This window comes from Chaetodon auriga, chromosome 4, assembly GCF_051107435.1.
Source record: "Chaetodon auriga isolate fChaAug3 chromosome 4, fChaAug3.hap1, whole genome shotgun sequence".
In the NCBI taxonomy this organism is placed as follows: domain Eukaryota; kingdom Metazoa; phylum Chordata; class Actinopteri; order Chaetodontiformes; family Chaetodontidae; genus Chaetodon; species Chaetodon auriga.
In genome coordinates, this window is record NC_135077.1 from 27,841 (window position 1) to 54,822 (window position 26,982).

A 26,982-nucleotide genomic window follows, 5' to 3' on the forward strand; every position below is an offset into this window, starting at 1 on the left:
CTTCACAAATTCCCACTGGCAATGTGAAACAAATCTAAACTCGTAATGACTTACTTCTACAAAAGGTCTCCTATCCACCTGATAACAACAAAAAGTATTTCAGGATCCTTCAGGCCATACAAAAATAAAACACGTCGTTCCATTTGTAGTAACATTCTCTAATCAGCTAACAGCCTTAAATTCATCACGTCACTTCCAGCAGGCACAGGAGGAGATTCTGGATATTTGAACATCTTACTAGAGTCGAAAACAGCAAGTTTCAGGCATGTCCCCATGAGCCAATTCACTTGTCAAAGGAAACAGTGAGCAAAATTCTGAAACACTGGCTGTATCAATTAAACATGTAAGGGGGGATTATGGTTCACTCACACTTCCCCCTTGGTCAAATGTTTTAAATCTATCATCAAATTTTCAATTAGAGCAGAGAATAACCTGCTCGAGAAAGGATTAACTTTCATTCCGACACCAAACATGCCACAACGCTGTGAGCTATGCAGGGACCAACACTTATATCACCGCCACCTTAAATTATTGGATCATTCTGGATTTAGTAATTCCCAGGAACAACTCCCGTTTATGACCCCATCGTCCTGAGAACCTAATGAGGGAGCAGTGTCTCTCCCTAATTTGTCAGTTATTTTCATTAACCTGTTAATTTATTCATTTGAGGTTGCGTCATGTAAAGTTGTAAATATTTTAGTTTCTATGTCAGTGATTACATCTGACATCACTGCTGCTGAAATAGAAACATAACAGAAACAAATGACAGTATATATATATTCCTTTTTCTTTCTTTTTTTTTTGAGACAGAAATTTGAAGAGAAATGGTTTGGTTCTCTCATGCCATGAATATAATTTGTCTGTTTATTTGTCTAACTGATTAGAAATTAACAAAGAAGACTTTATTTTCTCCCTGCCACTGTGTTTGTTCTTTTCTGTTATCACATGGTCATCATTTACAGAGAAACAAAGTCCACTGAACTGACTGATATCAGTGGCCACAGGTCTAAGGTCAGTGCAGACTGAAGAACTGATTCTGCTGAAACTGCACAAAGACAGAGAGCCGGGTGGAGGAAGAGAAAGAGGATTTAAAGAAACGTGGCAGACAAACAGGAAGAAACATTTCACAGCTGACATGAGAGAAAAAACTGATTGAAGAAGAATTAAGGAGACAAAACTTTAAGTTAAGAGAAACTGACGGAGCATTGCAACAACTGACTGAATATTTAACAAACTGTCAGAAGATTTCATAGAAACCTGACTGAGCATTTAGCAAACTGACTACTGAGACAGTACTTTAACTCAACCTACTTCAAAGTTAGGTTAAAGCTTGTAGTTGTGGAGCTTTAGCCAAGTGGAACAAATAGTGGATGACATGGACAGAAACAGGAACAGTAAGACAGCATCTGGGGAATACTGAGAGAACATTTGGGCCTGCTGTTATCCTGCAAAACACTCAAGGTAAAGGTCTTTTATTTAATATATATATATACTCTGACTGAACGTTTAAGTTCATTTTGTTATTTGTAATAATCATGACATATTCTTAATTTATTCATGATTTTGTGAATTATTATTTAAAAATAAAGATACAATCAAAACAAATCTAAACAAAAGTGATAGTTTGAACTTCAGAGTTTATGAAGGATTCACTTCCTCCATGTGGGTGACGATGCATTCAGGGACACACAGACACCTGATGTTTCAGTTTAAACAGCTGAGTTTTTTTTTCTTTTTTTTTTTATAAAGTGACTGGCTCAAGCTTGGTGTGTTTTAATATTTTGAGATGCAGTGAGACTATTAGCTATAGTATGTAATAGTAGTATCATAGTACAGTAGTAGTACAAGTAGTAGTGCTAGTAGTAGCATATTAGTATAGTATTAGTAGTATTATAGTAACAGTAGTAGTAGCAGCATTGCAGTTTAGCACAACTGACATTTTTATTTATCTGCATTCATTTATCATATTCTCAGAAACAAACAATACTTAAATATATATGTTTACACAGCTGCATGTTTTCACAGTAAAAATTTGTTTGCTGTACTTCTCCAAGCAACTTGTTGCTTTCCCCTAAACTAGCTTTCAGTCTAACCAACACCCCCATCTACTGATGGTGTTTGATAACCAAAATCAAAATCACTTCATGTACCAAATATATAGTGTTCACAGAAATTTCACTTAGTGATACAGTGAAACCCTAACCCCCACAGTGAAACAATTAAAAATCAAAAGATGAAGTAAAAAGTTACAGGAAGTTAAAAAAAAAAGAAAAAAAGAAAAAAAAAGGTTATCTGTATGAAACCTAGCAATAATACAGAAAATACACTGTATTATACAGCATTTGCAGATATTGCACAGTCCTAGCAAATATTGTGCATTGAATTTTACTGACCTTTTAAAACTTTGCTTCTGGATCAGGGATTACCATTTGGTCTTCATCTGCCTTTTAATTGATTACGCCATATTGGTCTTTACTGTCAGCTGGTTCAACAGCCGTGGCAGCAAGTGAGCATTTTATTTATGGGTGTTTAAGTTGGTGCAAACATTTATGTAGTTCTGTTGTAAAGGTGAACAACTAACCAACAACTGATCTACAGTTTTGCTACACTCTTGGACTCGCTAACAAGAGCTGCTGATAGCCGCTGTGTGGACACTGCAACAGTCAATGCTAACAGGGCTAGCAACTAACCTTGACTTTAGAAAAGCCTCCCTGGCTTCATATTGTTATGCCCAGACATGACTGCCAAAAAAGAAAAAAAGAAAAAACATAAGATAAATACACTTCCCCATTAGCTGTGCCCTCTGAATCATAAGATCTCTAGCTAATAAAACTTTTTATCCTTAATGACTTTATCTCAAGCAGTAAATTAGACTTTCTGTGTTAAATGTGCAAGGAGGAATATGGGATGGAACCCAAATGCAGACCAAACAAAAGGCAGAGCTTGTGCAGTTCAATAATAAGTTCAATAATTCAATTAATGTGGCAAACAAACAAAGACTTACAGGAGGGTGAGGCTGGTGACAGTCAAAACCAAAATACAAAACCAAAGAAACCATATCATGGCACTTTCTCTTCTTAACTGAAATGTGGCTTTGAGCTGGCAACAAAAGTGCATGTTTATTAATCCATCTAACTGCTTTATGAATTCATTGATCTATTGATTCATTCATTGCTTGATCAGGTTTGTTTTCAGGTCTTCAATTGATCAGCACCCCAGAGAGAAATGGCCATCAGCACACCAACAGACAAGTGAGTCAAAAACAACTGAAAACAAAATGTTTTCACTATTTAGTAATATATTGACAAATCATTATGAAACACTAATCAATACTTCAGAATGTTACATATGTTAACATGTTCTCTGAACATTTTAATTTCCAGTCAAAGTTTTAAAATGAAAGACAAAATCTGTGATTGATCAGAGGCTGCTGTCAATCTTATTCATTGAAATTCAAAAGCAAATCAGGTGCTTTTCTGCTCTGATGCTGTTACACATTTGTTTACATCAGCAGTGAACTGGTGTCTTCTAAAAGACTGAAAGTGATGGACACAAAATTAAGTGTCTTAAAAAGGTTGATTAAAATCGCTGGACAGTTACTATAATGATGACCAAGACATTTTGTTTACCAAGCAGAGTGCTATTTGATTTTTTTCTTCTAAGGACAGGAAATTGGAGGGACTTGTTGCAGATATTTATTGGCGTTTACAATACCCAATAGCAGTGAACATGCTTTATGTCTCCTACTCATGCAGCCAGCAGTCCTGTTAGCAGACCAAAGTGGGAACTCAGTAAAATTGCCCCATTTCTTATACACTGGCATTGCACAATTGCCAGTATAATGACCAGTAGTGAATATAGTGAATTGTCAGTTTAGTGTCATGTTTTTCCAAGCTAGGACCCAAAGGGCTGTACACAGACACCCAGACAGGGAGGTTTACAATGAACAATGTCTTTTATTCAATAAAGAATGTCACTGAAATGTGCAACAGAAGAATCAGGTGATCCAACAGTAACTTCAGATGAGAACGGCAGGCAGGAGAGGAGTGCAGAATTCATTCTCACAATTGATGAATTCACACCAAGCACACTCCAAAGCAGGATGAAAACAGAACCTGAAGTAGGTGGGGAAAAAAAGTCAAGCAGGCAGGAAAACAGTTGTACAGACAAGCAAACCACAGAGACTTGAGACAACTGTTATTGTTCACAAATACTTGGTGCAGAGCTGGGGTTTAAATACTGGAGAGGTGGTGGATAATTGACTGATGTATCTCAGGTGCGCTCAAGTGATGAGGAGGTGCGGACAGGTGGAGCCAATCCTGTTGGTGTGGCATGCGTGACACACCTACAGAGAGAGAGAGAGAGAGAGAGAGAGAGAGACAGTCAACAAACAGAGAAAAAAGAGACAGAAACACACAGAAATGGGGAGGCAAGCTGCTAATCCTAACAGTTTATGTGTGTGAATTGTCAGTTTTGGAGTCCCCCTGCACCCAAAAAGATCTGAATCACCTCATCACATGGCCTAATATAGTGCATTTGTAATATCAGTCTAGTTCAGTCATTTTTCAAGTGAACACCCAGGTACTTGTAAGATTCCACCATGTCAATGTCAATTCTGTGGATGTTTTCTGGTGTCGGAGGGGAGTTTTTGCACCTCTGGAAGTCGACTAGCAGCTCTTTGGTTTTCCCTGCAATATAATGTTAACACATAAAGTTAAATACTGTAGCATTCTTTGAGTGTGTTTTGACTTGATTAATGTTGTGTTGTCATAACAAAGATATCTGAAATAATGTTATTTTTAATTTTTATGCATTAAAAATGACATAATAACGGACTGCTGTCATTAAATGCCATTTAAACATTCATGAAGAGATGTTCAGGTATCATCTGATGAACACTTCTTCAAATAAAGTGTTACCCACACAGGTAAACACACACCACAGTCTGCTGCTCAAAGTATTCCTGTCTTGCATGGGACCAAGATGAATCTGTGAGCTCATGTTTGATTTGCTCTGGCAGATGAGCCTGGCACCTCTCCTGTTCCGACAATTTTCCCTCTGTCCTGGTTTGTGATAAGACACTCACAACCATTTATCTAATATGGAGCAGGTTTTATACATTGGCTTTATGTCTATGTTTGATATGATTTTCTGTGAGACAAGGGCAGTTTGAGCATGACTTGTAGGGTTCTTTTGTATTAGGCGGACCTAACAGTAAGTAAGCTGTCACTTCTTTCACCTGATCAATCCATAAAAATCTATTTCTGAACAAATTTGAGGTCAGAAATAAGCAACCCAGTTGTTTAATCCTCATTTATGTTATATCTATGATGCCTAATTTAAAAGTCTTCCTACTTTCCTATAGCAAGGGCACTATTGCACTGTTGGTGTTTCAGTTTAATGAGTGAATATGTGTCCATGGTTATCATGGATGGAAGATAGCTCACTAGCAATTGAATGCTGTTGAGTGTTGAATTGACAACACACCAATGCAAGCATAATAGCAGGCCAAAATTCACATTGCTCTTTCTATTAACATTAGTAGTAGCTAGCTAGCTTCCCTAAAATATAATTCAGTGCGAGCTAACAAGTTTACATTTTATCTGTACCTTGGGCTGTGTATGTTCTGCTGTCTGACTGGTTATAAGTCTATCCAATTGTCTCCAGAGGCATTTTGGTCTGCACCTTTGATAACACTCAATCGGAAATGGGCTGAGAAGTTAGTGATGTCAGGCTAGTTCCTGTCACTTCCACTAAAAAAAATTATTTCATTTTGAAAACATCTTCCTGCAGGTACTTTGGTGTTTGGCTGATCTTCTTCATGCTCGGTTTGGGGACGCTGCTTCCCTGGAACTTCTTCATGACTGCTACTGTGGTATGACATCACTTACTGTCTGTTGTCTATCCACACCATCTTCTGTTCTTAACCATCTTTTATTTTGAAGGAGAAAAAATGTAAACATTGACATGTCAAGGACTACCAAAAACTGAAGACAGCTGCTGTAAAAATTGCTGGACACAAGTGTTTCACATGATATTTGGATATCATACATTGTATTACATTGTCTCTACTCTTAAATGTAGAGACAATGTCTGCCTCCCAGACAAAGACGGGAAGATGGTTCCACAGGAGAGGAGCTTGATAGCGAAATGCTCTGGCTCCTGCTTTTGAAGACTTTAGGAATCATAAGTAAGCCTGCATTCTGGGAAAGCAGTGTTCCAGTGGGGTAATAAGGTACTATGAGCTCCTTAAGATAAGATGGTGCCTGACCATTTGTGGCTTTGTAAGTAAGGAGGAGGATTTTAAATTCTATTCTAAATTTTACAGGGAGCCAGTGCAGAGCGGCTAATATTGGAGAAATATGATCTCTCTTTCTCGTTTTTTTTGTCAGAGCACATGCTGCAACATTCTGGAGCAACTGGAGAATATTCAGCAATGAATTTGGGCACCCTGACAGAACAGAATAGAATGTCTTTATTGTCATTGTACAAGTACAACAAAATTAAAAAATGCAATCCTTAAAGTGCACACTAATAAATAACAAATAATTTGACACTGTGACGAACATAAGAGAACATAAAAGAACATAAGAGAACATAAAAAGCCCATACCACACATACAACATTTTCACATTCTGCAGTTTTGAATACTGCACAGGAAGATAAAATGTTCACGTGTTTGCTGTATTTAGTGCAGTTATGGCTTTTGCATAGAAGCTGTTTTTTAGTCTGTTTGTCCGTGCTTTCAGTGCCCTGAAGCGTCTGCCCAAGGGCAGCCGTGTAAAGTGCGAGTGACCTGGGTGGGATTAGTCCCTGAGAATATTGTTAGCCTTCCTGAAGCAGCAGGAACTGTACAGATCTTTCAGGGTGGGGACAAGGCAATCGATGATCTTCTGGGCTGTGGTGATGGCCCTCTGGAGTGCTTTCCTGTCTGCAGCTGTGCAGCTGGGGAACCACACACACATGCAGTACGTAAGGATGTTCTCTATGGAGCAACGATAGAAGGACACAAGCAGTCTCTGAGTGAGGTGGTTTTTCCTGAGTACTCTCAGGAAGTACAGTCTCTGTTGTGCCTTCTTGATGGTAGCCGTGGTGTTGCTGTTCCAGGTTAGGTCATCCTCTATGTGGACGCCCAGAAACTGGAAGTCTGTCACCCTCTCCACTCCTTCCCGGACAAAGAAGTAGTTCAGCTCCTCCGCCAGTGAGGTGTCACCGACATCTGCCGAGGTATTGCTGGATCTGTAGTTGGTGATGTGCTAGACCCCCTGCCACACCTGCCTGGAGTTGTTGCTCTGGAAGCAGTCTTCAACCCTCCTCCTGTAGACAGCCTTGGCCTCTCTGATGCCTCTCTTCAGATTGACTCTGGCAGCACTGTATAGTGCCCCATCACCAGACGTGAAGGCGGTGTTCTTCTCCCTGAGCAGGCACTGCACTTCTTTTGTCATCCAGGACTTCTTGTTTGGATAAGCACAGATGCACGTATCCACAGTGACATTTTTCGTGCAGTATTTGATGTATCCCAGGACAGCTGTTGTGTACTGCTCCAAATCTTGGTGTTCATCCCAGTTTGTTGACTCAAAGCAGTCCTGCAGCTGTTCAGAGGAACCTTTGGGCCAGGTTTTGACAGTTCCGGTTGTGGTCGGAGCACTTTTCCTGAGGGGGCTGTATGCTGGAATTAAGAGCAGGGACATATGGTCTGACTGGCCCAGGTGAGGAAGTGGTTTAGCCCTAAAGCCCAGCTTGATGTTTGAGTAGACCTTGTCCAGTGTGTTTGCTCCCCTGGTAGCACATTTAACATGCTGATGGAGTTTAGGGAGTACTGCCTTTAAATTAGCATGGTTAAAGTCCCCTGCAATGATGTGAACAGCCTCAGGATACATACTCTGCTGGCTGCTAATAGTGTCATGTAAATGTCCCAGGGCCAAGCTAGCATTAGCATCTGGTGGAACATACACAGCCGTTATCACAACAGTGAACTCCCGAGGAAGGTATATGGGCCTGCACTTAATAGTTACATACTCCAGGTCCGGGGAGCAGTGACTGGAGTATGTGAAGCAGTAGTGGAGCAGCAGTACAGTGAAGAATTGCTATAATCCAACCTGGAAGTTACGAATGCATGGACTTGTTTTCTGCATCGTTTTGAGATAGGATGTGCCTGATTTTTGCAATGTGACGTAGGTGAAAAAAGGCAGTCCTTGAAATTTGTTTTACATGGGAGTAAAAGGACATGTCCTGATCAAAGATAACTCCCAGATTCTTTACAGTGGTGCTGGAGACCAGCGCAATGCCATCCATAACTGTTATGCCATCAGAAAGTGAATTTCTAAGGTGTTTAGGGCCTAGTACTATATCTTCAATTTTGTCAGAGTTTAGCATGAGAAAATTACAGGTCATCCAGGTCTTTATGTCCTGAAGACACACTCGTAGTCTAGTTAACTGAATGGTTTCTTCTGGCTTCATTGATAAATATAGCTGGGTATTATCTGCATAGCAATGAAAATTTATTGAGTGCCTCCTGATAATCTTCCCTCACGGAAGCATATATAAGGTCAATAGAATTGGTCCAAGCACAGAACCCTGCGGAACTCCATAGCTGACTTTAGCGAGCACAGAGGAGTCGTCATTAACGTGTACAAATTGAGAGCGATCTGAAAAGTAGTACGTAGTACTGTGGTATGTAGCCTGCTGATGAATTACAGTTACAATTACAATTAGTCATTTACAGACGCTTTTATCCAAAGTGATGTACATATGAATTCACACACCAATGGCGCAGCATCGGGGGCAGTTTTTGGGTTCAGTATCTTGCCTAAGGATACATCAGCATGTGGACTGGCGAGGTCAGGGATCAAACCACCAACCTCCCGATTGGCAGACAACCGCTCTACCTCCTGAGCTACAGCCACCCCATATAGTGAAGATAAAGACAGATTGAACATGTCTAATGAGGAAGACTCAATTAAGGTAAAACTTCTTTAAGCAGCTTAGTTCGGATTGGGTCTAGAATACAGGTTGATGATTTTGATGACAAAATTATTAAAATTAGTTGGTGAAGGTCGACAGGTGAAAGACAGTTTCTACGGTTTCTGTGTTTGAGGACAAAACAGTACCTGCTGATGGCAGGAGCTGATGAATTCTGTCTCAAATAGTAAGACTTTTATCATTAAAGAAGCTCATGAAGTCATTACTGTTCAGAGCTAAAGGAATACATGGTTCAACAGAATTATCCACACTCACAGCCATCCACACTGAGAGACCCCCCGGTCCATGACTAGGGAGTGCCACCCGAGACCACTCTGACCCAGGCAGACAGGAGGCCCCACACCAAGGTACAGAGGCCTCCAGCCATCCAGGCCAGAGCCGTCCCCTCGGCAGCGCCCCCATCAGTAGACCAAGAGCAGCTCCCAATGTGGAAACACTGGAGCTAAAATCTAAGGGACAAAGACATAAACATAAAATAAAATAAAATGAATAAATGAAATAGATACTAATTAAAAATGTCGTTAAAACATGCAACTAAAATAAGATACTAATAAAGATTAAATATGATAAGAAGCCTGATTAAAGGAATAAGATAAATCAAACAAACCAATTGAAAGCTTGATTAAAAAGGTGGGTCTTGAGCCTCTTTTTAAAAACATCAACAGTCTCTGCGGCACTGAGGTTCTCCGGCAGGCTGTTCCAAAATCGGGGTCCATAATAACTAAAAGCCGCCTCCCCATGTGTTTTAGTTCTTACTTTTGGTATGGTTAAGAGGCCAGTACCGGAGGACCTCAGGGTCTACGAGGGTTGGTAGGGTAAAAGTAGGTCAGATAAATAAGAAGGCCCAAGACCGTTAAGACATTTAAAAACTAATTAAAGAACCTTAACATCTATCCTGAAATACACGGGGAGCCAATGCAGCGATTTTAAAACTGGCGTAATGTGCTCCCGCCCTCTGGTCCTCGTCAGCACTTGTGCGGCTGAATTCTGCAGTAATTGAAGATTGGAGATAATCTTTTTGGGAAGACCAGAGAGCAAGGTATTACAGTAATCTGAGCGGCAAGAGATAAAAGCATGCATCAGCACCTCTGTGCTGGCCTGAGAGAGAAATGGGCAGACTCTGGCTATATTCCTATTATATTACATATTATATTATATACCATGGGGCTAACCTCCTCTATTTTATTATGTTCTTTTTTAGGGGGCAATGTGTCAAGTGTCATACACAATGAACCTGTAGCACTATCAACCAGGTAGTCAATTTGGGTGGGACTAAAGTTGCATAGGAGTCCTCTGTTGTATTGAAACATGGCATTGAATTAAATGGTGATGGGATCGTAACCTTAAATTTACCTACAGCACTATCAGACAGGAGTCTGGTATAAGAATTTTTGCCTACTGGCAGGTAGTCTGATAATATTAATTCAAAAGTTATTAAATGATGATCAGACTCGTTCATGTGAAAGAGGAAGAACAAGGCTTTCAAATGAATTATAGTTGAGTTTAGGTTTAGGGTTGATTAATAGGCTTGAATCAAAAATGGCTGCAACTCTACCACATCGGCCACTGCCTCGAGGAATGTGAGTATTAAGATGGCTCTGAGGAGGAGCTGCATTTAAGCTAACATACTCTTTATGACACAGCCAGGTTCCTGTATGTCAGTGATTGTCAGCTGGCAGCCTATGGGCCTCATCTAGCCCACCAAAGCTTGCCATTACTGACCAAGGGATGACCCAATCCACCTGAGGGTGCTAATGAATTACCCCAACCCCCAGCAATGAGCCAAGAAGTCACAAAAATAGAATTAGATACTGAGGGACAGAGTGAGACAAGTTCATTTCACCATTTTGAGGTGATGGCTTACAACAGAAACTGACATCACTGTCATCACTTAAACTATATATTTGTGAGCTGTTTTTCAAGATTCAGGTCTGCAGGAGGAACCGATTGGTGAAGAGTTGAGATCCTCAGAAAGGAAGTCAGAAAGTATCTAGAGATGCACCTTGCTGATTTGAGTCTGACCATAGGATTTGATAATGATATAAATAGATGAATACCATAGTCTGTCTGTGTCTTCAGTACTTCACCAGTCGCCTGAAGGACTCCTCATTGGTCAATTCTTCAGCCCATCAGGCAGAGATAGCAGGTGAACATCGTAGTGTTCTGGAGGCCAAATTCAACAATGTGATGACGCTATGTGCCATGCTGCCACTGCTCCTCTGCACCTGCCTCAACTCCTTCCTGCACTCACTGTGAGTACTACAACAAAACATCATTGACGAGACAAAAACACCACACCGAAACAAACAAAGAAGAGTACTGGAGGCCAAGGGGTCTCCAGGGCTCCTTAGAGGAAGAGGTGTTTTCATCAGGTTTCAGAGAGTTGTAGAGATTCTGATGGAAAAGGTCTTTATGGTTTTCTAACTTAGCAGCCTTATGTTGTTCAGGAAGCTCCAGGGACATTGCGGAGATCCTTGAGGGGGGTGTGGTGCTAATTCAGCGGGCTCATTCCAGAAGATGCAAGATTGGTTTTTAAAGAGCTTTCAATGGCATTCTCCAGATTCAGAAGCCTTTTAGGGGTTTACAGCTGAAAGGGTTTGATCATGAATGGAGGAGGACTTTTCCACTTTTTTTGAAGGGAGTGTGGTGTTACTTCAGGGGTGTCACACTGATCATTAAGTAACAGTCAACATGCTATAAAAGTCTGGAATATATTTTATCAATAAACTCATCGTTTTGTCCCAGTTGTTTTGTCAACATTAGCAGCTTCTGTTTCAGTATTTTAGTCTCCATATTCTCTATGTAATACCTGCTGTTGTCTCAACTTCACAGTTTGATCTCTACAGTTTTCTCTTCGTTTGATGTCTCAGCTCAGAGGTTATCAGACAGTCTAATCCTGATTCAGTTTTTTAGACTCTGTAAACAGCTGCTTTTCTTCATGTAACTCCCTTCTTCCGGTGTCAGTATTTCTCAGCGTCTGCGTGTGATGGGCAGCCTGCTCATCATCATGTTCGTCTTCATTGTCACCGCTGTCCTCGTCAAAGTACCTCTGGAGCCACTGCCCTTCTTCTCCATTACAATGGTGAAGATTATCATCATCAACTGTGAGTCTGTTCATTTGTTGACTAGTCTGTTTTTATTTGTTTGTCGACAGTCTTAGGGGCAGTGCTTCAGGGCAGTCTGTTTATCAGTTGTTTGTTTGTTTGTTTGTTTGTTTGTTTGTTACAGCCTTTGGGGCAGTGCTGCAGGGTAGTCTGTTTGGGATGGCTGGGTTGCTGCCAACTTCATATACGACTCCCATCATGAGTGGTCAGGGACTCGCTGGAACGTTCGCTGCCTTCGCTATGATCTGCGCCATCGCAAGTCTGATCAATTACTCATCAATAATTCATCTGACTTAGATTGATTAAAGAAATTAGAAAAACTGTTGTCTTTACCATATGATGTAAAACATTTTGCGACTATTGAATTCAGATTTTTAAACATAACGTGAAAAAAATCATTGAAAATAATTCCTTCTTTCCTCTCTTCCTTCCTTCTCTCCTTCCTTTGTCTCATCCTCTCTTTTTTCCTTCCTTCCTTCCTCTCCTGTAGGTGGATCAGAGCTTCAGGATGCAGCGTTTGGTTATTTCATCACAGCCTGTGCTGTCATTTTTCTGTCTGTCCTCTCCTATGTCCTGTTGCCTAAACTGGTAACTAACACACACGCACACACACACACACACACACACACACACACACACATTTTACCACTCCCACAGGAAAGGAGAATAACATTCATTAAATGTGACAATGAACCTATAAAAAAGGCTGATTACATCACTTACATGTACTCACCTGTATCAAATAAGATAAGATAAAACTGTATTGATCCCACACTGGGGAAATTTAGTTGTTACAGACAGCAAGAATAAAAGAGAGACATAGAAAAATAAACAAAAAACATTAACTATATACATATGTACATTATATACAAGAGTACAAGAATACTATTCTGAGAAGGATGGCTACGTTTCTCAAAGGAAAAAGGAAAAATTTTAAATTGCACGAGTCAGATATGGATAATAAAATACAGTGTCATTCCAACAGTGTGATAGATGTTGGAATGAAGGAGCTGTGGTAGCGTTCCTTTGCATACAGTGGATGCAGCAGTCTGTTACTGAAGGAGCTGCTTAAGGTCTCCAACGTCTGATATATGACAAAGTAAAAGCTGAGCTGTGATTGGCCAAGACAGCTTATTATAAATTAATCAATAAGAAGAAGAAGAAGAAGAAAAAGAAGAAGAAGAAGAAATGAGATCAGTTTGAATATGCAGCTTTGCTGAACTTTTATTTTTTTCTATCAGCAACTCTTATTTTTATTCACACTGGTAATTTTTACATGTTCATTTTGAACATGTCAACATGTTTTATGAGTTTGTTTCCTATTTCTTCACACAGTCTGATTGGATGAAAGATGAGGTAAAATAATCAGACCATGTTTTGATGGTTTGTGGTCTCTAATTTCCAACGGTATTTCATTTGTGTGTATTTCAGGAGTTTTACCAGTTTTATCAGGAGAGAAACAGGAAACAGAGATCAGACGAGGAGAACTCTGTAAATCTGATGAACAGACGTAAATAAACACACTGATCCACAACACTTGCCACACAAAAATCTTTTTTAAGTTTAACACAAATCAAAATTTTTACTTTAGTGTACTTCAAGGTGAGTTTAGTTTAGTTAAGTATAGCTTGGCAAGTAGACTGTTCTGTTGAAGTTCAAGTTATACGTTTTAATTTTTAATTTTTTTCTTTTAATTATACTTTTTGTGGTCTGATTCTTCTGAAGTCAAATCTTTCATTTTATTGATGTCCAGTTTACAGAAGTTTGTAAATATTTGGAGTCCATTTTATAATCTGCCCTTGATAAAAAGTTGTCCAGAAATTTGAATGCATCAATCTTCGTCCTCTCCAGAAAGTAAAGATGAACCAGCTGATCAGAGCAGACAGCAGAACATCTCCATGATGATAATATTTAAGAAGGTCAGATACACAACAATCACTTTTCACTGATTTATCAATAGCATCATTATGTCATCAATGAATGATGTGATTGTGTTGAGGAAAAATCTCATACATACACATCTATTAAATGCACCTAGGCCTCCTTCTGCACTATGGATCTCCACGCTTTTCACATTTTGTTTGGTTCTGTTTTTTTTTTCATTATTTACATTAATGTTCCTATATGTCTGTCACATTATGGAACATGTACCATCACACTGCATGATCAAAATCACAGAACTACACTATCACCTATTGTCAAAGGGAGGATCTACGTGAAGTTGCAATACACACACACATCTATCAACAATGATACATTTACCTTTAACCATACTTATTTTTGTCAATATTTAAATTGACGATCTGTGTCAATAACTTTTAACCTCTCCCTCCCTGCTGACTTTTGACCTTCAGATCTGGCTCTTGGCTTTGTCAGTCTGTTTCACCTTCACTGTCACCATTGGCACATTTCCAGCCATTGCCGCTGACACCAAATCCACCCTGGCTGACGGAGGCCCCTGGGGTGAGTCGACACATCACTTCCATTTTTCAGATGAGAGATTTAGCTTTTGTATACTAATATAACCCTTCACCAGAGACTGATTAAAGTGCTAAAGCCTTGTATTTGTTATATTTAGATGACATTAAAGTAAGACAAACCAACGCTTTGAATTATGTTTCTTTAATTTGCTCTCAAGTCCTTTTGACACTGCCAAGGCTGTAGCTGAAAGAACAAAGTTAAAATGTCCATACATGCCATAAGGCTACAAACTAAGAAGCACATTAATTGAATGCAATACACATATACTCAGATCTACTCGTGCCCTAATCATGGGGCAGTGATATTATTGGCCAGTTAACTTAAGCATTTTCATAGTTGGGTGCTCTTCTTGCATATGGCAGCTGTGGCTGTGTTGCTTTTAGTCTGGATTCTGCATTTAATGTCTTTGTATTTGCCTGATATTGTAGTTTGCTCTTTTTTTGTGTGCCCATGCTCATGACTAGATTGGGAAAACCTGGGTTCACTTATTGAGTTGATAAGTGCTGTCTTGTGACGTGTAGGTTGATTGCAGTTGTGTAACAGGTGTGTTTAGGACCCAAGTGCAGGACAAACATTGAGGAACTGAGCTGACAGTGTACCATACAAAGCAGAGAGCGACAGATTTGCTGTAATGAAATTGTTTTGGTGTACAAAATCACAGACAGACTTTGAACGGTGGGAAGTGAATCTCAGTTCTGGAGTTTGCTCTTTCACTTCCGTAAAGGAAGGAGATCTGGATCGCTACAGACTGGTCAAGCTCAAGAGGCAAGGACTGAGGACGCTGACAGGAGAGTCTGGGAGATCAGGACAGGAATACACTGAGATGATCAAACAAAGATTTGACAAGACCACTGGAGAGTCTGGCATAACACACTGATAATCTGGCACTGAGCTGAGGAGAAGCTGCTCTTTAAATACCCCGGCTGATGAGGTTGATGATAACCAGGTGTGCAGGTGAGCAGGGTGTGGCTAAGGAGACTCCGGTTGCAGGTAAGAGCAGGGATGGATTGTGGCAAGTTGATTGGTTCAGTGAAGTGGTGGGACCTCACCACATGGATGAACAAAGACAGGCCTGTATGTAAAGCCAGAAGCCTTAACCAAGGCCTACGTGCAAACTCCAAAGCCTCATAACAAACTCGGAACCATCATGTCTTGCAAGTCATATACAACTGCCACATTTAGTGTGAAGCCAAATCCTGGCTTCCCACTGGACGAGACCCACTGAGACTCAAGGGAACCCCCATGACACAGCCATGACATCATCCAGGAAATAACAATCAGTGCTCACCCTGCAGCTGCACTGCAACGTGAGCCGCTACAGGAGGCGCACAAGTCCTAATTAAACATTTGCATTTTAAGTAACCGAGGCAACAGTCCTTTAAACTCATTGGATGAGCAACAGACTGTCTGTGCTCACGAATACATTTGGATCCTCAGAAAGTTCAGCTGGCAGACGATCTTTACATGCAGAAAGAAGACACGGAATGACCATTTCTTTTTGAACCATATCAACTCTCAGCTGTTTTCCTCCATTGCCTACAAGGATCAGCCTGCCATTAAAACACTGACAAAGAGAGATAGCAACTCTGTCACCACTGGAGCTTAAAGAAACGCCGGACACCCTGGACAGACTGAAAAAGTTAAGAGGTTTTGGTCTGAGCAGAGACAGTTAATGCTCATGTGTTACTGTAAGCTTCATCATTGTATTGGCCTTACTGTACTGTGAAATCATTGGACCGCAGAGTCCCATTGTTGCTGTTGGAGATACCTCAATCATTGTACTTCATGTTTGTTTCTTTGTGCTCGGCTCGTTATATTGATTGCACTTGCTGCATAGTACAGGCCCTTGTTGTTTTTGTAGTTGTTCTATTTCTTCTTGTACTTATTTTTCATCTTCGTCTCTTGTTCTTTTTGTTTTCTCCTTCATGTGGTCGTCTCTTGTTTTTTGTTAATCTTGCTGTTGTTGTGGTTGTAAACATGTCTCTCAGTTGTTTATACATTTTATTTATATTCAGGGCTGATCTCTCTACCAGTCCAAACAAGCAGTAGGGCTGATGTTCACTGACACTGATTTGGTAACTGACAACAACACCAGAAGATGTTCTGCACTTTCTCATTTTAGTTGCTACAACATTTTAACTAGTGTTAAGTAACAACTGTCCACAAGCTAATGAACTACGAGTTCTCTCATTCACACAGATCAATCTGGTCGGATCTAATCAACGCTGTTGCTGATGTTTGTCGCCATCTACCTCTACAGATCTCTTGATGTTGTTCATATGTGCAGTATGATCAAAAGGGGGTTATTTTGTAAAAGATTCAGATTTTGCTGTAATCTTCAGTCTATAAGTACACCGTCCTCAGACACAGACAACTTGTCTTAACAACTTAACAACTTGCCTTCACTATTAACAATTTCTTCAACTTGCAAACACTGATCAAGTTGCTGTTTGAATTTATTTTGTTTCTTTAACAGACCAGTACTTCATCCCAGTCAGCTGTTTCCTGCTCTTTAACTTGTGTGACTGGGCAGGCCGAAGTTTTACAGCCATTTGTATGTGGGTGAGTTTAATATCAAACGACATTAAACGATGAGTATTAAACATCCACCAGCTCCTGTATCGGTTTGAATGATCCACAGAGACACTCAACACACCAAACGCACTTCCTTGTTTGTACAGTCTGCCTGCACACAGGATGAAGGACAGACAGCAGCACAATTATGTAATTAATCAGTTATTGTCTCTGTTTCCAGCCGGAGAAGGACAGCCTATTACTTCCTGTGTCCATCGTGTGTCGTCTTGTCTTCGTCCCTCTCTTTATGTTGTGTAACGTTCAGCCTCGTCTCCACTTACCTGTCTTCTTCCATCATGACGGCTGGTTCATCTTGTTCATGATCCTCTTTGCCTTCAGTAACGGATACCTGGCCAGCCTCTGCATGTGCTTTGGACCAAAGTAAGAAACTGACATATAGTAACACATACCAAAACACACAAAAACCCTACATACACATCAAAACAAAATAAACTCATCAACACACCCAAACTCAAGAAACCCTCCACACTCACGAAACTTTTTCCCTGATGGGTCCCATTAAATTAGGACATTAAACACATATTATACTTTGTAGGGCGGCAGTGTGCGTGCCTCACAGCAAGAAGGTCACCGGTTCGATCCCCAGGTCAGACAGGGCCTTTCTGTGTGAAGTTTGCATGTTCTTCCGGGCACTCCCACAGACCAAAAACATGCTCATTAGGTTAATTGGTGACTCTAAAATTGTCCTTAGGTGTGAGCGTGAAAGCCCTGCAATCGACTGGCCCATTGACAGCTGGATAGGCTCTGCAACCCCAAAAGGGATAGGTGGTATAGAAGATGAATGAATTATACTTTGTAATATTTTATTAGGCGGCACGGTGGCACAGCAGGTAGTGCGCGTGCCTCACAGCAAGAAGGTTGCTGGTTCGAACCCTGGGTCGGGCAGGGCCTTTCTGTGTGAAGTTTGCATGTTCTTCCCGTGCATGCGTGGGTTCTCTCCGGGCACTCCGGCTTCCTCCCACAGACCAAAAACATGCTCATTAGGTTAATTGGTCTCTAAATTGTCCGTAGTCTGTCTGTGTGTCTGTGTATGTAGCCCTGCGATCGGCTGGCGACCGGTTCAGGGTGTACCCCGCCTCTCGCCCATTGCTAGCTGGGATAGGCTCCAGCCCCCCGCAACCCCGAAATGGGATGCGCGGGTAAAGAAGATGAATGAATATTTTATTAGATTTTGTACTGATAGTGACTGACTGATAGTAATAATTATCTTTTTTTTGTTCTTCAGGAAAGTTCTTCCTCATGAAGCAGAAACAGCTGGAGCCATCATGGCTTTCTTTCTGTCTCTGGGTTTGGCTTCAGGAGCTGCTCTGTCCTTCATCTTCAGAGCACTGGTTTAAGTGGGAACTACATCGTTATTACTGGTTCAAATGTAACACTGCAATGTTATTTGTGGTCTAACCGTCTGTTTACTGCTGGATTAACTGGAAGACAGATTGTTACTGGTCTGACTGGGAGCAAGTGTTTTATTAAAAAATTTCTGTTCAGGAATCAGGACTAAAGTTCCAGTCGATTGTCAAACCTTTAGATGCTGCAGCATCACTGAGTTTTTCAAAATGAACCTGAGAACAAGTTGTGCAGCTCAAAATTGTGTCCTGATGGCGGTGCTACAGGAAACTTCATCAGGAACATAAATGTCTGAAGTACACATCATATCTGTCTGTTCAAGACTGACATCATGAGGCCTCTGACAAGACTAAGACAGAAGAGAACAGACAGTACAGATCTGATATTTATGAACACATGTATTTACAGTATCTATAGACACAACATAATGAGTCAGACAGTTTTATCACAGCTTTATTACATTATTAAAATAAAGCTCTTCCAAGGAAACTGGAATAATTTAATTATGCCCTGGTTTACTTAGTCATTTTTACTGTTATAGTCATTATAGCAATGATAAATGAAATAGTACATAATGCAAAAATTTCTCTTAGAAACATTTTTGAAGTGGGGAAAAAAATGAAAACACACAAAAAATATGGTCTTCTGTATCTTAAAGTTTCAGTTTACATATTAAATATTAATATAAAATTTCATGATTACCTTGATGTAAGTTCATATGCTCCTGTTTCCTGTCTGCAAATAATGAATCAGTGTTTTGTTGTGTCCAGATGTTGTGGTTTGTAAAAGTAGTTTCAAGAGTTTTAACATTAATATCCCACTGTCTGATGAACTCACCTGTTGATTTTCCTGAGCTTTCATTTTTTTTCTTTACAGATGTTTTTTCCTTCACCATTTATTCTAAACTAACACATTGTTGAAATCTCTCTCCCTCTTCTGTTATTCTGCATTAAAGAATCATTTTAATCAGTTTTAACGTTTGTAAGAAACATGTTTTGTTTGTTTTGTCGCCAAGTGCTTCCTCATGAGGGAATTGTTAGGTCTCTGTCGATAAAAGAGTTTCACTTGCAGTAGATCACAGTCAAACAATGATAGTATACACAACAGTACAACAAAAAAAATCTGTAAAAAGATTAATTTTCATAGCATTGGATAAGAAAATATGCTATGATGTGAAGTGTGAACAAAAAGTGCGTATGTGCAGGGTAATAATTTCCTTTCCTGCAAGTTAAGCATGCATATTGCACTCGGGCAAAGGAAAACTGAAATCTATTGCACTGTGGCCTGGGGACCCTGTATCTATAAGCTGAAGGGAGAGGATGAAATGACAGGATGGTCTGAGCTCCTGGGCTCCTGCCTTCCTAAAGACATGGCCTGAAAAGGAGGGCTGCTGCTTGCCAGTGACCTTCCTGTTGACCTGTGTAACCATGTTACCCAATCTTTTTTGCTGTGGACATTGAAATTGCCAAACCAGGAGCCAAAAGAAAAGGTTAAAACTGACTTAATGAAAGATATACATAATGGTAAAATCAACACCATTGGTTCTGTTTTAGTAGTATTCAGCCACTGAACACTGGAATAGTGTTGTGTGGCTTAGTCTGAGTCACTTTGCTTGTTTCCTATTTACACAGCCTTTTTTTTTTTCAGCACACAGAAAGAATGGACAGTAGTCTCCATGAGGATTTTCAATTACATCTTTATTCAGCATGACTCATCCCATTTTTATTTTGGAACACTAATATAAATTACTCACCTGACATAAATGACTTAACTAGACTTATTCTGACAGGCATTTACAGAAATTGTTCTTCTGTTGTCACAGATGACTACAATATAGATTATTTTCAAAACAAATTCATTATAATCAGTGAAATCTTTTAATACATTTTTTGTTCAATCATGTTGCTTTTACTTTGAAAGACATTACAGGGAGTTGCTCTTATTTTGACAGTGGTGTCAGATATCAGAGATAAAAATAAATGCTGCTGAGTGTGGAATTGAATTTAAGGTGGACTAACATGTCTCTGTGTATGCTTTTATTATGTCTCTTTAACTTTGTCATGGCTGAAAACAAACTGACTTCTGTGGATTTTGAGATATTTGGGAATGTGCAGGGTAGGTCATGTGTCACATGTCGTGTCACATCTTACTTTACTTTGTATGCATAAAGTCATATAATGTCTAAAGTTACAGACGTGTGGTGTTGGTTTGTTTCTGTCTGTATGTTGATCACATAAAGATTCTCTTTAACGTTTCTGTAGTGTAAGATTCAGTGTTAAAGCTAACAAATTTAATTAATATATAAATAAATATTCCTGCACACACTGACTGAAAGCTGTAGATTTTATTCAGAAATGGTTGATATCACCTTAACAACATCACTGCAGATTCATAGTTTCTTATTTAGAAAAGGGCTGTAAAGTTTCGGAATCATGTATATACATATATCAACTGTATATCATTATGTTTGTGAGAGAGTAACCAGGTGTTTTCTGTTTTCAGGTGTTTGCTTCAGAATGGTGAGCTTCATGTTAAACTTTGCTCCAATATTCATAGTCAATAATCATGATTTAATGATATAATATTCTGATATAATGTCAGAATGATGAAATATTTTGAGTGCAGAGTCATTATACTGTTTTCACACTGATTCACTTCAAGAGAAATTTGTGTTGAAATTTTTTCTCACTTCAGATCTGAAAAAAAACAAAAAACAAAAAACGGATAGATGATGAATGATTGATTGATGGATGGATGAATTTTAGATCAAGGAATGATAAATGATTGGACATTCACTTAAGTTTTAATGGCTTTTATTTCTAGCATTTGTGATTGTCTTAACTAGCATGTATGTTTATTATTGATTCAGGAAGTGTCAATGGGACTTAATAAAGTTTGACCAAGTAAACATGAACACGTGTTTCTGATGAGGTGAATCTGTTAGTACACAGAGGATCAGGGCCGCAGTCTAGGACTCAGTGGCTGGGTGAAGAACACCAGACAAGGAACTGTGATTGGCCAAATCCAAGGACTTCCAGACAAAGTCAGTGACATGTAAGTCCAAACTGTCCAATCAGAAAAGAGGGTTTAACTGCTGACAGCAGATCTGCGTGTCACCTCCACACATAGAATCTATAAGCAACACAGTGATGTTCATGTTGTCAACAAAAACAAGACGTGGTGGGAAGTATATGGCTGGTGAGTGTATAATGTGAATTCCTGGATATTAAAGCAGAATTTCACCAATGGAAAGATAGTGTTGTGATAAAACTGGTCTGTCCAAGCAGTAGAAAGGAAGTAGAAGTTGGCACTACATGACTAGAGAAAACATAGGTAAAGGCCTGTGGCAGTCCCTTTTGCTCAAAAGGTAGAAAACCACAACAACCAGAATGCACTATGCTAGATACCCTCAGAGGCCACTCCCAGGCTGCTCCTATTGAAAAGGCTTCAAAGGAGCTTCCAGGCCAGACCACACCAGCATCAGCACTTGCTCTGTCCCAGCCTGTACTGCCAGCCAACATTGCACAAATGCCCAGACCTTCAAAGGAAGGTGCAGTAAGCCAATTTCAAACAGGCTTCTTCTTATGTGTTAAGGAGGTATTGGCTAAAATGCATGTTGGGCGGATGAAGGATGAGGGAGGGAGCTAGGATGAGTTGATGGGTGATGGTCTTAGGGAAGAATCTCTTGAGTTGTCTGGGTTGATCTCATTATTAGACTTGCTTGGCTTCTGTCAGAGTGTAGATGAACTCACTCATTGTTTGAAGCACACTACCAACCTTGCTCTGACATGTGGCATTGAAATTTAACATTTAATAATAATAAGAAACTTTATTTGTGTAGCATCTTTTATACAGGAATTGCAGCTCAAAGTGCTTTACAACAAAGAAATTAGATGCACCAAGTGAACAGAAAAGACACAGATTAGACATAAAAATGGGTAAACAAATAAAAAAAATAAATAAAATAAAATATGTAAAATAATCAGAATCAGAATCAGAAATACTTTACTGATCCCGGGGGAAATTGTTTTTGTTACAGGTGCTCCTTCCAAGAATAGAAGAAATAGAGGAGATGAAGAAGAGATAGAAGACATATAGAAGAGATAGAAGAGATAATGGAAAAGAAAGAAGAAATAAACATGTAGTGCAATTAAAAGAGAAGAATATATTTTTTGTTTTCTATACAAATATATGTACAAAATATATATACAGATAACAACAAAATATATATACTGAGACAAGGGCCATTCAGAGGGAGGAGTTGTACAGTTTGATGGCCACAGGCAGGAATGATTTCCTGTGGCGTTCAGTCTTCATTTTGGTGGGATGACTCTCTCACTGAAAGTACTCTTGTGCCTGAGCAGCACATCATGAAGTGGGTGTGAGACGTTGTCCAAGATAGTCCATAGATAAGTCAGCAACATCCTCTCTGACACCACCGTCAGAGAGTCACACTCCATCCCCACAGCATCACTGGCCTTGCAGATCAGTTTGTTGAGTCTGTTGGCGTCAACCATCCTCAACCTGCTGCCCCAGCACGCAACAGCATAGACAATAGCACTAGCCACCACAGACTCATAGAAAATCCTGAGCATACTCCGGCAGATGTTGAAGGACCTCAGTCGACACTGGCACTTGCTGTAATGAGCGTCAGTGTTCTTTGCCCAGTCCAGTTTATTGTCAGTATGTACCCCCAGGTACTTGTAGTCCTCCACAATGTCCACACTGACCACCTGGATGGAAACAAGGGTCACCAGTGCCTTGGTTCTCCTCAGGTCCACTACCAGTTCCTTAGTCTTAGCCTTAGCCATGTTTAGTTGCAGATGGTTCTGCTCACACCATGTGACAAAGTTGTCCACAGCAGCCCTGTATTCATCCTCATCACCCTTACTGATACATCCAATTATCACAGAGTCATCAGAAAACTTCTGAAGGTGGCAGGTCTCTGTGCAATAGTTGAAGTCTGTAGTGTAGAGGGTGAAGAGGAAGGGAGAGAGAACAGTCCCCTGCGGGGCCCCAGTGTTGCTGACCACTCTGTCTGACACACAGTGTTGCAGGCGCACGTACTGTGGTCTGCCAGTCAGGTAGTCCACAATCCAGGACACTAGGGGGGCATCCACCTGCATTGCTGTCAGCTTGTCACCCAGTAGAGCTGGACGAATGGTGTTAAATGCACTGAAGAAGTCAAAAAAGATAACCCTCACAGTGCTCACCAGCTTGTCCAGGTGGGCATAGACATGGTTGAGCAGGTAGATGATGGCGTCCTCAACTCAAAGTCGGGGCTGATAGGCAAACTGGAGGGGGTCCAAGAGTGGCTTGACCATGGGCCAGAGCTGCTCCAGGACGAGTCTCTCCAGGGTCTTCATGATGTGGGAGGTCAGTGCCATAGGTCTGTAGTCCGTGGAGGCCCCGAGCCGTGGCGTCTTCGGCACAGGAACGAGGCAGGATGTCTTCTACAGTATCAGAACCCTCTGGTGACTTAGGCTCATATTGAAGACATGGTGAAGATGGAGAATAAAATCCATTTGATAATGATAGCAAATGTAAGATAGAATAAGGAGAATGAAGATAATGCACAACATGAGATGGAAAATAAAAACAGTGAATAAAATAAAAAAAATAGGTGAAAAATAGAGTACATTGAATGCATAACATCAAGTAAAATATAACATTTTAAAGGAAGTGCAACAGTGAATCAGTGTGAGGCAAAAGCACCAAAGTTTCAGGTCTGTACCAGGAAGTCAGAGATAGTTAAAGGCTAAAGCACAGAGATCAATTTTTAGCTTTCTGTTAAAAATACTCAACAAGCTGCTTCCCGATATTTATAGGTAGAGTGTTCCAGAACTGTGGGCATCATTGACAAAGGCTGCATCTCTGATTTTCTTTTGACTGTTTCTGAAGACCTCCAATAAACCAGTAGTAGATGATCACAGTGTTCTTGAAGGTAAATAACAAGGGAGTTAGCAATGTAGCTTGGTGGTAGTCCATTAAAGGCTTTATATACAAGGAGGAGGACCTTAAAATTAGCCCTGAATGTTACAGAAAGCCAGTGCAGAGCAGCTAAAATGGAACATTTCTTATATGAAAGATGCTATACAAATACAGTTTATTATTGTCGTTCTTATGCAGCTAATGATTGAGTTTCCATGGTGTGGAGCTGCATTTCTATTTTACAAACAGATCATCAGAAGCTGTTAGGTCTCTATCAGGGAGTTTATAGGTTGTTATTATTAGTATTTAGTACTTCATAATGCAACAATTTATACTATATACTGTGGATTTTTTATTCTATTTTTTTGGTGTTCTAAGATTATTATAGAAAACATAACAACCAATTTAATCATGCTTATTTGCTAGACGGCATTAAGAACTACTTTACAAAAAACAGTGAGTCCCCATGAAAACACCTGAGACTAGCTGTTTGCACCTTCACCTTGAATGATGTGGATCTGTAGATTCTGCTGAACCTCCCCCGAGTTAAACAGTTCATCTTTGACACAGATTATCCACATTTCTTCTTCTTCTTCTTCTTGTGTTTTTCAGGAAACTCTGGTTGAAAAGTGTTGGCAGTCCGAGCTCTCGAATTGACCGAGCTGTCTTCTCCAACGAGAGGGACATCTCTAAACTCGAGATCCACGGCTTCTCTACCCGCTACTGAGCATACTCAGACAGCTCTGAGGTCACATCATGAATGACTGTCACACCTACAAAAACAGAATTTCTGTCACTGGAAGTACAGATGAAACAGTTTATTGATCAATTAGTCAGTCCACAAGACATGTTGATGATTGACTAGTGAACCCATTTATCAATAAAACTTTGACTTTCCTCTGGTATCTCCATTGTCTGGAATTCTTTTTAGTTTTAAAAACATTCATGACATTTTATCATCTGTTAGTTTAAAAAAATCTAAAGATTAACCTATAATGAAAGTAAGAATTTGTTGCTGCATTAAAATGTTTTGTGTTAAAGTCGTGTGTTAGTTGTGCTGAAAAACATCTAAAAGTGAAATGCAAGGGTAGTAAAAGAGACATGTTTGTAGGTTGTTGTTGGTATCAGGGTATCTGGCTGTTCACTCAGTAAGTCAGTGGTGGCTTTGACTGACAAAAACCAACCAGCAGGCTGTAAGGATCTGGACTGTTTAGTTTTGTTATTTCCTGTTTTATTTTGTAGCCATCCCTCGTGTGTCAAAGTTTACTGCCTGTTTTTTCCTGCCCTCACGATTGTTTGATTGTGTCCACCTGTGTGTAATTGGTTCTCCTCCCTTGTCTATTTCAGTGAGTGTGTCCCTTTGTCTTTGTTGCGTCATTGCCTATGTGTGGCTTTCCGGTTCCCTGTGATTCCTGTGAGCTTTTTCTAGAGTCGTCCCTGGTCTCTGTTGTTTGATCCGTGTCTTGCTTTCCTGGAGCTTGCTTTTGTTTTTGGATTTTTTTTTTAACTCAGTAGGATTTGGTTTGCCTTATTTTGGTTAAATAAATGATTTGAACAGCTTCCGCTTCATTTAAAATCTGCATCATTGGGTTCACTCCCCTGTTTTTTCAATGGTCACGCATCGTAACACAGGAAGCCCTAAATTTGCAGCATCCCACCTCCAAGATGTGACCTGATCGGTCACTTCAAATCTATGATGCAGGAAATGAGTAGAGCTCATCTTTTCAATATAGGGAGGTTAAGGTCACACTAATACTGAGGCTACTGAAATGAATGATGGAAGATGAAATTATTCATTAACAGTTTTGAAGAGGACCATTTTGGGGAAATATACATTTTCCACTTCCATGAGTTAGATTTTTGAAGTCTCATGGAAAAGGTGATTCTCTCCATTGCAAAAACTTCTAAAATTATAGCCACACTCAGTATTGCAAATAACTAATTTGTTTTAAAATTGATAGATGTTGAAAGCAGAGGCCACAAAAGGAGTTCATCCCACGTAAAAGTAATTTTAGTCTCAATATATTCATTAATTCTGAACAGTTCTTACACCAAAACATGTTTACTTTTGGACGAACTGAAACCAAATGGTAACGATGGGTTTCCTGGGAGTCACAGTTCCTCCAGCAACTGGAAGAGCTTGAATGGTGAGAATTCCTACCAGGTGTGACAAAATATCTGCTAAGACTCTTCCAGCCCAACATTCTCAGTGAGGTTGAGCTTGATATCCTCTGTTGAAATTCAGAGTATTTTTGTCCAGATGTTAGTTTCCCTTTTTGATTTTTGCTTTATATAAGTAGTACACATTATTTTAATCTCCTGAAGTCCCTTATATAGTTTTGACATTATTTTGAAACCTGAATCTGGCCCATAGGCATTAAAGAAAACTTTCACAAGGTATTTTTCAAATGCCTTTTGACTGTCCAACATGGAGCTATTTATGTAACGGTGTTAAGGGCTGAAGTAAAGGCTGAACTTCAAGATGAGCACACAGACATTGAAGATTTGAATAATAAAAGGATTTATTGTCTCAAAAAATGGATTA

The 26,982-nt window shown here is 39.9% G+C and overlaps 2 protein-coding genes across 2 annotated transcripts; both read left to right on the forward strand.

Moving 5' to 3' along the window:
- Positions 1–1,132: 1,132 nt before the first annotated feature.
- On the forward strand, positions 1,133–20,799 carry LOC143320162 (equilibrative nucleoside transporter 1-like). The gene is made up of 13 exons (XM_076729636.1): positions 1,133–1,461; positions 3,184–3,251; positions 5,794–5,875; positions 11,062–11,234; positions 11,947–12,086; positions 12,211–12,345; positions 12,577–12,674; positions 13,518–13,596; positions 13,938–14,005; positions 14,441–14,549; positions 17,044–17,129; positions 17,323–17,522; positions 18,388–20,799. The coding sequence occupies exons 2-13, from the start codon at positions 3,226–3,228 to the stop codon at positions 18,497–18,499; spliced, it is 1,308 nt and encodes a 435-aa protein (XP_076585751.1). The 5' UTR covers positions 1,133–1,461; positions 3,184–3,225; the 3' UTR covers positions 18,500–20,799.
- On the forward strand, positions 20,486–25,239 carry LOC143320161 (acylphosphatase-2-like). The gene is made up of 4 exons (XM_076729634.1): positions 20,486–20,621; positions 21,009–21,025; positions 21,451–21,560; positions 25,050–25,239. The coding sequence occupies exons 1-4, from the start codon at positions 20,486–20,488 to the stop codon at positions 25,162–25,164; spliced, it is 378 nt and encodes a 125-aa protein (XP_076585749.1). The 3' UTR covers positions 25,165–25,239.
- Positions 25,240–26,982: the final 1,743 nt, after the last annotated feature.

Bases quoted from the DNA above. Each gene is read 5' to 3' on its own strand.
- LOC143320162 (XM_076729636.1), top strand. From the start codon at position 3,226: ATGGCCATCAGCACACCAACAGACAA. The intron at 3,252-5,793 runs GTGAGTCAAAAA...ATCTTCCTGCAG, and splicing joins ATCAGCACACCAACAGACAA to GTACTTTGGTGTTTGGCTGA. The intron at 12,346-12,576 runs GTCTGATCAATT...CCTCTCCTGTAG, and splicing joins TATGATCTGCGCCATCGCAA to GTGGATCAGAGCTTCAGGAT.
- LOC143320161 (XM_076729634.1), top strand. From the start codon at position 20,486: ATGCTGCTGAGTGTGGAATTGAATTTAAGGTGGACTAACATGTCTCTG. The intron at 21,561-25,049 runs GTAAGTCCAAAC...TGTGTTTTTCAG, and splicing joins CCAGACAAAGTCAGTGACAT to GAAACTCTGGTTGAAAAGTG.